Source organism: Pelmatolapia mariae, linkage group LG16_19 (genome assembly GCF_036321145.2).
Source record: "Pelmatolapia mariae isolate MD_Pm_ZW linkage group LG16_19, Pm_UMD_F_2, whole genome shotgun sequence".
Classification (NCBI taxonomy): domain Eukaryota; kingdom Metazoa; phylum Chordata; class Actinopteri; order Cichliformes; family Cichlidae; genus Pelmatolapia; species Pelmatolapia mariae.
This window is the reverse complement of record NC_086241.1, coordinates 13,069,823-13,081,567: the sequence shown is the minus strand read 5'-3', so window position 1 is coordinate 13,081,567 and position 11,745 is coordinate 13,069,823. Positions and strand designations below refer to the sequence as shown.

Here is an 11,745-nt window from a genome sequence, read left to right as displayed (position 1 = left end):
CATCAAATTATTTTAAGGATGTGCTGCACACCATGATATGCAAATTTTTAGCTAATAGTTTTTTGGGAATCACCTTGTTGCAGTAAAAACACTGTTTCGTGTCTCTCAAAGTGTGATATCGTTGACATTTTTCATCGATTCAAGTTCAGAAACTGGGATAAGCTCTGTGTTTTTGCAGCAGGTTGCCAGCAGCAAAGTGCCTAAAACTAGTTTATGTCTTGAGTTAGGTGCCTTTTTTTTCTTGAATAATTCACAGGTTGGTGTTACGTGGCTTAATAAAAATCAAAGTAAAGAAGAAAACATTCCACTGAAAATGTTCAGCTAGAAGGATTGGACTGAAAATAAGTGAAAAAGCTGTCAGTGTCCAAAGAAAAACTTTGAAAGATCTCCAGAAATTAAGATTCAAGGCTGTTTTAAGCAAAATACAAAGAAGTGAAGTGTGCTCAAGACACAACACTGTATTTTTTTATTTTATTTTTTTATTTGGGGGTTGGTCTGAATCAATTATTGTCCATCCTTCTACTCATATGGACTACAGTAGTCATATCAGGCAGTGATGATGACGTTTTCATTTCTGCCCTGTAGATGGCAGCATTATAAAGCGAACCTAACAAACCACGGGTGATTACGGCTTCCATACATTCAGCCTAAGAGTGCAGCAGCAAAGCTCATCAAGGGCAGCATTAATAACCTGAGCAAAGTCCTTTCTTTGCCTCATCTTCAAGTCTCACCTGACATGGTTGGACTCATCTGAACTTTTGACCGGCCTGTAATGTGCAATGTAAGCTATCCAATTTACAACACCTTCACAAGGACACATGCCAACAATTATTTATTGCTGCAGTGCAGGCTAGTCAGTGTGTATGTGTGCGTGCCCGCGTGTGTGTGTGAGATACTGCAGATGGAGAAAAGAAAACAACCTAAACTGTATGAAAATGCAAATACATACATGCATTCAACCCCTTCCAAGTAAAGATGTACAAAAAAAAAAGAACATAAAAATGGAGACGCATTACACAATGCACTGCATCATATTGCAAAGACTGCATCTGGACTACAGAGACATTAGAGCTACAGGCATCGACATGACTGATAATGTTTAAAGTCTGGTGTCACTGAAGTGAATCAACAAGAATCTGACCTCTTATCCTGCAGGGCAAAAAAAACACACAATATAGCACATCACCCTCATCCTTGGACTGATCTGATGGTTTTGGAGTTTGGGGTAATTCCATCATAACCCACAGCCGAATTAACCCGCTTCACTCAGTGGACAGTGAGCATTCGTCAGCAAACTCTGCAGTGAGATGCGACTCGATGGCAGTCAACATTTCCCCTAATGGGAAACAATTACACACTCAGTGGCTTCTTCACTGACTTCTGATGAGACTCATTCACTGAGGAAATGGCCACGTAATCATGTGTGTGTAATGTGCTAACACTGCTTATTGCTCACAGAGTCAGGCTCATGCAGAGCCAGTCAGAGTTTCAGATGATTCTTTAGCCACCATATGAGTCTGATGTTAGGAGAAATGTCAAAGGAAATGGCGCTGAATGTACGACACGTGTACTCAGGGGGCTATCTGTATTGCTGTGGGTATTTACATGTTTTATAATACATGTATACATATACACACATATGTATATAGGGAGAGACAGACAAGTCTTCTTAAAACCAAATAATCCCTGATGCTTCTTCTTTCTCAACATAGTGACTATGAATAAATTACAGTGGAAAATAGGGACTTTTTATGATTTATGCTTGGCTAGACTACAACACTGATGTAAACACGGAGGAATTTCTCTTCCATGGATGCAGCCAGGTTGTCATTTTTTAGCTTTAGTGTAATTTTTACACTGACTGACTCAAGACTGGCTCATCTGTCTTAAAAGTAGGAATTACTGTGATAGCGGCCGTGCCTTGAAAATCTGAGTGAATCTTTAAGCAATCCTTCAGTTTGAATTTTCTGTGAAAGTCTTCTTGCAGATGTACAGAAATTGCACATAATATTGACAGTGGAATAATCAATATGCGGCAAGCAAGCTGTCTGAAAAATCCTCATATTTAAAAACACCCAAATTAAAGTGACATGTATGATGGAATGTTACTGCATCCGGATTTCATGCCTGAACCAATGCAACAAATGTAATGCCATGTTACGAGGAGGGAAGTTAATCACTTCCTTGTGGCTTCTGATGACAGGATGATCAGTCACCAGCATATAAAATTATTTTTGAGGTAATTAATACCACTCTGTATAAAAACACTGCCAGCCTTAATGTTGTTTGCACTTGCTCCAGTAGCATATAGTTTATAATAAGCTGAATTTCTGATATGATTCACACCAGCACGAGTTATCTGAGTCCCTCATGACTATTTAGTCCAGAATGTTGTATGTTGGCTTTCATGTAGCCAAAGATTTCCTGGTCTGCACATGAATATTAACCTTGTTATGCATTCAAACCTAATTTAGGATAGCATAGCATAGATGCATCATAGTAAACTGGGTGACTTTTCATGGCATACGCACTAATATGGATTATACAAATTAAGTAAGACACCATTTACAGCATCAGACACCATTTACATGGTATCTGATGCCAAAAAGATAAAGTTAACAAATGAAAACAGTAGGATGTTAGATGGATCTGTGGACTGAACATCTGAAAACCACAACCAAAGCAAGAAACTATGGAGGAATATCGCAGGAAAGCAAAAGTTATAACTCATCTCTTACCGAATGCCTTGGTTTGTGTATTAAAAGGGGGCATCAGACTTGGCTTTAAGCACATCGAGTGACCAGAGGAGCAGCAGATTATGGCATTTCCACACTGGCTCTGGCACTGTGACTTGCTAAAAACCATTTTATGCAATGCAAATGAGCACTGTCTTATGACTTAAAAGGGGGCAAAAAGGTCTGAATTTCTTAACAGAAACCAAATACCATGTTATTAACATATATTTAATTTAGCCGTTTAAAAATTAGAACGCTTAAAACAAAGTTACTTTTCCAAAAAGTGTCCATTAACAGTGAATAATTACAAAGAGGAACAGGAAGGTGGGGGTGGCTGCTGATTGAATTTTTATCAGTCAATATGACAAATGATGTGTCATCTCTGTTTATCTATCCACTGTCTTGTATGACTTGAGAACAGCCTGCAGACTGAGCTGTCAGCTGATAGATAGAATCAGTGGCAATCTATACTTGAAAATTCTCATTACTGCTGTTTGTCCTTTGTCATTATGGAATGAGCATCTGTCCAAAACCCACATCTGATCCAAAATGATTAATAAACAGCTAAACATGTGCTTTAGATCGAGCAGCATTTGCATCGTTAATGGCAAAAAGACCCGTTTGAGTGCTAAATGTACGTTTTTATTGAATCATAGTTATCTGTATTCCCTGAGATTAATATATGCAGCCACGCTGATATTGATTTGAGTTTTCAGCACAGTGGATAAAAAAAAAAAGTGTGAAATACATTGTTGTGATAGTCTTTTGGTTCTTCCGTTGCCTTCCCTAGACAACTTCAATATTATATATTCAACAAACCATTTTGTTTTGACAGTAACAAATGCCTCTGAGTTTCTGCAACTCTGGCATCTAAGAAAACTTGAGTTTTTCTTTTATTTTTTTTGGTTATTGTTCATATTCTTTCTCCCTTATTGTCGAGGAAAGATAGAAGCAATCAAAGGCATGAAAGAAGACCTCGACTGCAACTATCCGAGGGTCCTTTGTATAGATGCACATGACTTAACTGCTGCTCAAAAAGTAAGCAATTTAGTAAATAGTTGGTTTCACGTGTTTGTAGAAGTCACACGTTCAACATAATGTTTTAAAGACATTTTGATATATATAAAAATGGAAGGAATTAAGCTTATAACCTCACTGTGTAACCTCTCATTTTAATAGCTGGTGTCTGAGGGGATATGGGGTTGAACTGTTACGCAAAACTGACATTCTTCAATATATAAACAGAATAAAATCTACCTGAAAATTAACAAACAGATAATGAAAAGTCTTAGTTGTCTATGACTACCTAATCATCAGTTCCAGACGTGTATTACGGTCATTAACTTCCTTCATCTCTGCAACATGTTGCTCGGATAGTTTATCATACTGACGGTTTATCTAAGTGTGGGGGAGAAGTGCTATGCTGCAGGGAGAGATTGCCTTTACTTGCATGGCACCAACAGAGCAAAACAATGTGCCGCATGATAAAAAATTGCTTCATAACTCTCACATTGTGTGTCTGGCATCATTATGAGGCACAATAGCCTCTGGAGGGCCTGGCTTTTATTGGCGTGCCTCTTGCAGCAGCAAAGTCTCATCCATTAAACAAATCAGGGGGTTATGTATTAGATTAGCTGTACAGCAGGCACTTGGGGACGCCTAGAAGAACACACGAAACCTCATCTCATTCCCTCTCATAATCCCTGGAATAAATTACCTAATTGACAGCATTAGGTTGATACTGTCAGAAGGTGCCACTTAAAGCATAATGTATAATGAAAATACACAACGTTGCTAAATTGCATTTTTGGTATTAAAAATGATAAACGTCAGCCATTTGGGGCATATTTAGAGTGAAGCCTCTCCTCATAGCATGCTGCCAGATCTCATTTTTCAATATTTCTTAATAAATTTGTAGTGTCAGTGATATTAAAAGCTCATTTCTGCTGTGGAATATTTAATAAAGCTTCTGTGTGAAAGGAAACCAATGTCAAAGACAGAGTCAGGAAACTGTACGGTGGCAGCTTGAACCTCCCACCACCCACCGCGCCACGCCACCGGACCTCTGACCTGTGTGGTGAGAAATGGACTGCCCCCCACTGGTGAAGGGTCAACACTGCAGCAGAGGTTCAAGAAGTGCCCCTCACAGTTCAGTGCACTATTCATTCTGCAGCCAAGCCGAAAACAACAGAGCCTTTTGACTTTCTTGAAAGTGAAAGCTGAAACTGTATGCATCCCATTTTCCAAACTGTACACTTGGATCAGAAAGTTCAGCTCAGTGTTCAAGTATCGGAATCTGTGGGTTAGTGCCAGTGAATGGAATACCTCAGTAAATGTGAGAGCAAAGGCCCTGGATGAACTATAGGTAAAAGATTGATGTTTATTGGCTGGGGTAGATTATTGCTCACTGTGTGGATATGCTTTTTATGCAATTAAAATCTGCCTCATCTAGTCATAATAAAGCTAAAAACAGAGCATTAATATCATACTTCTGTCCTTTAAAGCCCTCAAAATGTTGCTGTTGTGGTGCCATATAGTCAATCTAATAATCTGAGCGACTTTTCCATTTCAACTTAAGGTGTTATAAAATGTGTCTAAGCTCCATTATAAACCATTCATTCATGCAGGTAAATATAGTTTCAATTGGTAAAAGTGTTTTGTAACAATGTTGCTTTGACTTACTGATGAACCAACTCTGTGAGACAAGCATCACTCAAGTATTTCAAGCCTTTTTCAGACTTTGCCCGCACTTGTGATCACATTTGAGTGCGTGTGCATGTTTCAAGAAAACTTTGAGTTGGGGGACAGTCAGAGTGCATGTTTTCTGTCCAGATGTGTGGGCATATTGCAACTCCAGGAGGTATTCACCTCTCTTTTTAAAGTGCAAAAGTAGTCAGCAGCTGGTGAAAGTAATAACCTTTTGTCATGTTGTTTTGCATTTACCCCCATTATCTTAAGTTATTTTCCCACTACTCCAAAGTCACTGGTTTCAAACTCTTACAAATAGCTCAGTGAGCACAATAATACCGCTATCTAAACGTTCTGTTTGACTTTTATTTGTGTCATTTACACCAAGACCATCCCCTGGTGGGGAAATGTTTCTCTTGGATATGGAGATATATTGCCTTCAGGAGTAATGTAGCCTGATAAGTGATGAAAAATGAAAATCTTGTCTCAAGATGCAGAAAAACAAAACAAAGAAACAAATGGTTTATGATTTTGCTGCAAGAATACATGCCCTATTTACTTGATTATACTTATGCGGTAACCTTATAAAATGAAGTGGCATTAGAGTAGATCAATATATATATATATATATACATATATATGGGGGGGGGAGGACTACAGGAAAAATGGGAACTTAGTTCACAATAAACCTGATGAAACTATGCTATTTCCATTCTAAGCATCAATTTTATGTACCATTCTCACGGTTTAGTATTAAATCAAATCTTACAAGATGAAAATATACCTTATCCGGATCACATATTTCATAGCATATGGGAATCCACCAATGGTAAGTGGTATTCAGTTCTATTTTACTCAGTACACCCATAAATCCTTCTGGCAGGATTTATCTCTGCTGTGTTCGGTGTGACAGGTGCAACAGAGTCGACGCACAAATTCATGAGGTTTTGGCATCTTGTGGTAACCAATGGGACACTGCATGAAGTCTAAACTGGCGGGGTTAAGGATGATGGTCGAGTACCTGTGCCAATCGCAGTGCGTGTAGGAGGAGTTCGGGGACTGGGAGGTGTGTCCGAAAAATGCGAGTCTGCAGCTGCATACTGTATCCAAGTCGGGGAGTAATGCCATGAGTACTGCTTTACACTGTTTAGACAAGCTTTTCAGAGCGTGCATAGGAAACTATTATTCGACTGTTTCTGCTGTCAAGTAAGCCACAATTTTAAGCCCGAAGGCTCAGAGAGGACAGGAAAAGGACACTCGGACAAACTGCAAACTTACTTAAAAGCAACAAAAGTCCCCAAAGTCGCACGCTCAAGAGGCGTCAAACGCAAACGATCCATCCTTTCTGGCTGTTTCAGGGAAGGATACGCGTCTGGACATGTGAATTTAAAGGGGATACTTGCTAAGCACAACAATGAAACCAACGACTGCCCAGTGTTGCTTCGGCATTCTTCTGACTTGCCTCTTGTTTGGGTTCAGCTTTTCACAATCAGGTGAGTGAATTCCAACCCTATGCTCCCCAGTGCGCAAAACTGTGTGTCCGCGGAGATGGTTAGTGCGCGCTGAGCGCAGCACAACTACCCACCGAGCATACTTTTCTGTTACTGTTCTTTGTTGCGCATATGGCTATTGGAGCTTATCAGATCACATCAAACCCGCTAATACGGTTTCACCACCAGCACTGAATTCTAACGCCGGAGAACGTCTTAAACAACAGCCAATGAGATGACGTAAAGATCACAGTTGCACAGAGACACAGGTGTTGGTCAGAGCAGATGGCAGGTTGTAGCAGTACATCTGATAAGACGAAAGGATCCAGGCGAGCGCGTCGCTCCGTCTTCTTGCGCAGAGCGGCACTGTTGAATTTGGAGAGAAATGAGAGCATTTGTTGTTCATCACACGTGTCCTCAGGACATAGCTAGACAAACACAGAGGAGTTATAGCCTTGGTTTACAACAGGCAACTGTGCTCCTGTTTTCCCTCCTGTGGATAGACAGGCTGCCTAACGCATAACTATTTCAAAAGTTGCTTTCAATCTCTGCTCTTTCTTCCCCTTCTGACTAATTAATCCCAATAATCACAACTGTCGTCACGATGATAAGACGCAACCCCATGGTTACTGTTTTTGATGAATTCGGCTGGTTGACAGTGGGTTGTATTTACAGTAACAGCTTGAGGCTCCGCAAGTAGTCACCCGGTGGTTCAGACTACTTTAAACCGTTGAGTCCTGCAGAGACTGCTGTGGGAACGTTCTCTATACTACTAGGCTTTTTGGCTTGTTGTTTGTGTTGATCTGTGTAACTCTCACCTGTGCAAACGTTGATAACAGTGGCGAACATGTACGTGCATTCTGTAATCGGGATAAAAACAAAGCGGATTATAGTCAAATTAGATTATTCATCGTTTTATAGTAAATGGCCTCGGGGATCCTGTGGAGCACAAATTGACGACCATCGTTGCAGCGCACGGGACTTTTCGCTCTGACAGTAGCAGTACTGTTTGTAGAGTGCAGGGGCGCTCTTTACGCACAGGGAGGTATAGGTGCACTCAGCGGTGTCTGTGCGTCTTCGTGTATGTATGTGTGTGTGTGTGTGTGTGTGTGTGTGTGTGTGTGAGAGAGAGAGAGAGAGAGAGAGAGAGAGAGAGAGAGATTAGTTAGACAAAAGCAATACCACCTCATCAACCACCATCATCACCACAGATAATCACATTTTGGGATGACTACGACTAAAATTAGACTAAATCCAAGTATCGGCTGCACTGACACAGCATCTCTAGATCGTAATTCACACATAGTCGTTTTTCCCCTCATGCTGCCTGTTAAACTGTTTCACCGCATATCTTAGAGTCATGTTTATGTGACTTAAGGCGTATAACACCACAAAAAACAAACAAACAAACAAACAAAAAAACATTTCAAACAATATAAGTTATTATGGCACCACGTCTCTCTCGATTATTTAAGCATCATATTGCGTTAAATGTGATGTGTAATGCGCACATATTAGGGCAGATCTAACATTGTAACCCGTGTTTTAATAAATCCTCGTGTGTGAGAACCTTACAGCTGAGAGACAGTGACTGAATTAAAATGTTGAATGCAGTTCAGGAGACAGGGCATGGAGGGATGCTTCCACATGTTTTTTTTTTTTTTTTTGCTTTACACTTACCACGTGTGCTGCACGTCGTCAAAATAATATTCCTAACATAATATATTGTTGTTCCAAAATAAAAGCAGTTATATATTTTTGCTCATTTATTTTAGTAAACTTAATTTTTGATAACATTACTTTATCCCGGGGGGTTATCTTAATCGTGTCCGAGCAAGGCGCATATTTCGAAGTTACATTTACATTTTTTTAATTAATTTTTTAAATAACATCCGGAAAGAAAAATATGGATTTCGTTATAGATTATCTGACGCACCTGTGTATGAAGATCACAGTCGTAATGTCTTTTCAGACTAGACAAGCTTCGACCAACAGTGAAGCTCCAAATCATTTCAGTTTAACTGAAAAATAGTAAAATAACATATTTTACTATTCTCAATATGTGTGCGCGTGTGTTTATGTGTGTGTGCGCACGCGCGCGCTCGGATGTGAGAGCATCCTGATGCCAGGAGTTCGTGTGTGTTATGATGTTCAGTTGAAAAATAAGAAAATGCACACGCGTTCATGCTCAAAGTTTCTTTTTCTTGAGTTTCCTCACTTAACGTTGGCATCTATCTTAATATGTCCCAAGATACAAATATCCATAAATATGCATAAAATCCTCAACTGAATCCTTTGCTTTAAAATTTTATGAACTTTTCATCACCTTCATGTCATTTATTTTCTTCTGTTTAGTGTTAAAAACGCCACTTAAAGAAAATCCTGTGCTAAACTGGACTTATATGCTTCATGACAGCAGGGTACATGCCTGCAATATGCTGAATGTCCCCCATGTGAGTCCACTGTGCACACTCCTCTTCACTGGACTGCAGTTTCACACTACAGCTGAACAAGTTTGGAAATTGATACAGCTTGCAATTCTGAACCATATGGCCACATTCCAAAACTCTGTTTGTGTTTATGAATATTCATATATTTTGTGCGCAGGAGTGCATTCAAATCATCTGTTGAATGCGTCTGCGTGGAGTTTTTTCACTTGCGTGTAATCACTGCAATCTGGATAAACTACATCCCTAAATGAGCCTGTTTTACAGCTTTGAGCGGCGTCTTCTTTCCTAATTTGCTGAACAGAATGCGACTACAACCTTTAACTTACAGTGGCACTCACTGTTTATTGGGTTGAAACTGACAGCACTGTCCCATTTGTAAGCTGATGTGTGTGGTCACAGTACATTTAAGGTTTGAGGGTGACACTGACAGGGAACCTACTAGAAAGGGAGACAAGATAGTTCTTTTTTTTTCAACCAGTTTCTGCACCTTTTACAGGAAACCCTGGCACTTCTTGTAAATGTCTCCTCATTGTATATTTTTCCTTTTTGTCCAGCATCAAGGATAATGAAAGAATGATATGATACTGAGGAGCCAACATAGCTGGGCTTTGGCACAGACCACGCTTACAGTCCTATCTGCTGTCACCCATTAAAGAAGCTTTGACCGTCTACCACCACCAGGCATTTTATTAGAAGGAAAAAGAAAAGAAGAACATAAACATTTGTGCTTTTGTCCTTTCTTTATTGGGCAGAGTAACAGATAGGGAGCAATATAAAGCCACTTTTCCACAATAAAGAAAATTCAGTTACTGCTATTATAGCCTGATGCAAGACCCTCCTGAATTGTTTTTAAAAGTTGCTGAAATTATTAAAAAAAAATATGGAAAACAAGCTATTTTTAGAATTTGAGAAAAGGACCGTTAGATGCACATATATGTAGCTTTTAGATTAATCTCTCTGGTGAGTCAGTGTTTCCTCTTTAATGATAAAAATATAAAAACAGACAATGATTTGTTGTGTTATTTAAACCCCCAGCAAGTCAGACTAAGAATCTTCTCTTTTTGCAATCAAGAGTGTTTGCAGTGTAGTATTGTAGGAAATCATTAAGATTTATGTGTACTGGCCTACTGATTAAAGAATATTACACAATATCATTTAGTTACTACCAGGATGTCTTATAACAGTTCACTATTGTTTACTTAGCACTGAATTTCCAAATGTTTTTTGAGAGTTTTCTTTTCTGAACACACAAGTAAAGGTATCGTGTTGGATCTTTGCTGGGCTTATAACCAGTCAGGTTCCTATCTACATCAACAGAAATGATTGGCCCATATCCTCTGTGACCTTTGCAAACGATGCACCTTCATTTATCACCTGCCATTACAAATGCACCATACATCCACGTCTATTTTGACATGTGTCATTGTCACCTTAGCTAATAAATGTCCCTTTAGTGAGGGATGTCATAATTAGATTAGAGGCCATCACCCATGGACGTGCATCCCTTAATCTGGGCAGCTGTTTATAGCACATCTGTATAAAAAAAATGCATGTATAAAAAAAATGCATCTTCTATGTTTGAAACATGACTTTCAAGCTATTAGATTACTTTAGATCTGAAAAGGTGTCTTAACTCTTGAAGACAGAATGCTTGTTTCATGTTTATCACTCACTCCGTCTGTGCTCCTATGCTTTTATGATACCTCTTTTTTTCCTCTCTGTAAATTGAGCAAGCTTTGAGTTTTTGTGTTTGTTGGAGAGAGAATGAAAGCAAAGGGAGTGAGAGAAAGACATGCAAATAGAAATGCTGATTGCCTCCGTGTAACATGGCCCTGAGTGCTGAATACACAGCAACCAAAGTCCTTCATTAACAAGGTAGTGCAGCAAACACGCGTATACACAAACAGGAGCGAGGCCCTGCTTGGTATCTTTGACAATGTACTCTAGCTATTTTAGACAGATGGGGGACTGAATTTTAGTTGGGGGAAATCAATCAGATGGACCTTAATTAGGATGGCACGTATGCTTTTAGGGCAACCAAAAAAAGCTTGCTGAAGGAAAAGAAAAGAAAAAACAGTGCTTTTGCTACCATTCAGCTTTTTGTGTGTGTTGTGGTCCAATATGCAGCACTCCAAGAAAAGAGGACATGTGTCAGCCAAAAATAATAGTAAAATAAAATAAAATTTCTGAACAGACTTGCTTTCTCTTTATCGCTAGTGGTGCAAGGTTCATGTCTGCTATCAGGGTAAATATAAATATGAAAAATAGACTTACATGTTTTTGGCCTGTCTATAATTAAGCCTAAAGTAAGAATATCAGTGCCTAAATCTGTTCTGCTATCAGCCATATCCTTCTAGCTGTCAATCAAATAACTTCTTCATT

General features: G+C 39.2%; 1 protein-coding gene across 1 annotated transcript in view; it reads left to right on the top strand.

The window, feature by feature from the left end:
• Positions 1-6,584: 6,584 nt before the first annotated feature.
• Positions 6,585-11,745, top strand: part of LOC134644308 (receptor tyrosine-protein kinase erbB-4-like) — a 303,631-nt gene continuing 298,470 nt past the window's right edge. Inside the window, exon 1 of the mRNA XM_063497223.1 lies at positions 6,585-6,916. Within this exon, the coding sequence (XP_063353293.1) occupies positions 6,838-6,916 (79 nt within the window). The 5' untranslated portion in view covers positions 6,585-6,837. The remainder of the gene's footprint in view (positions 6,917-11,745) is intronic.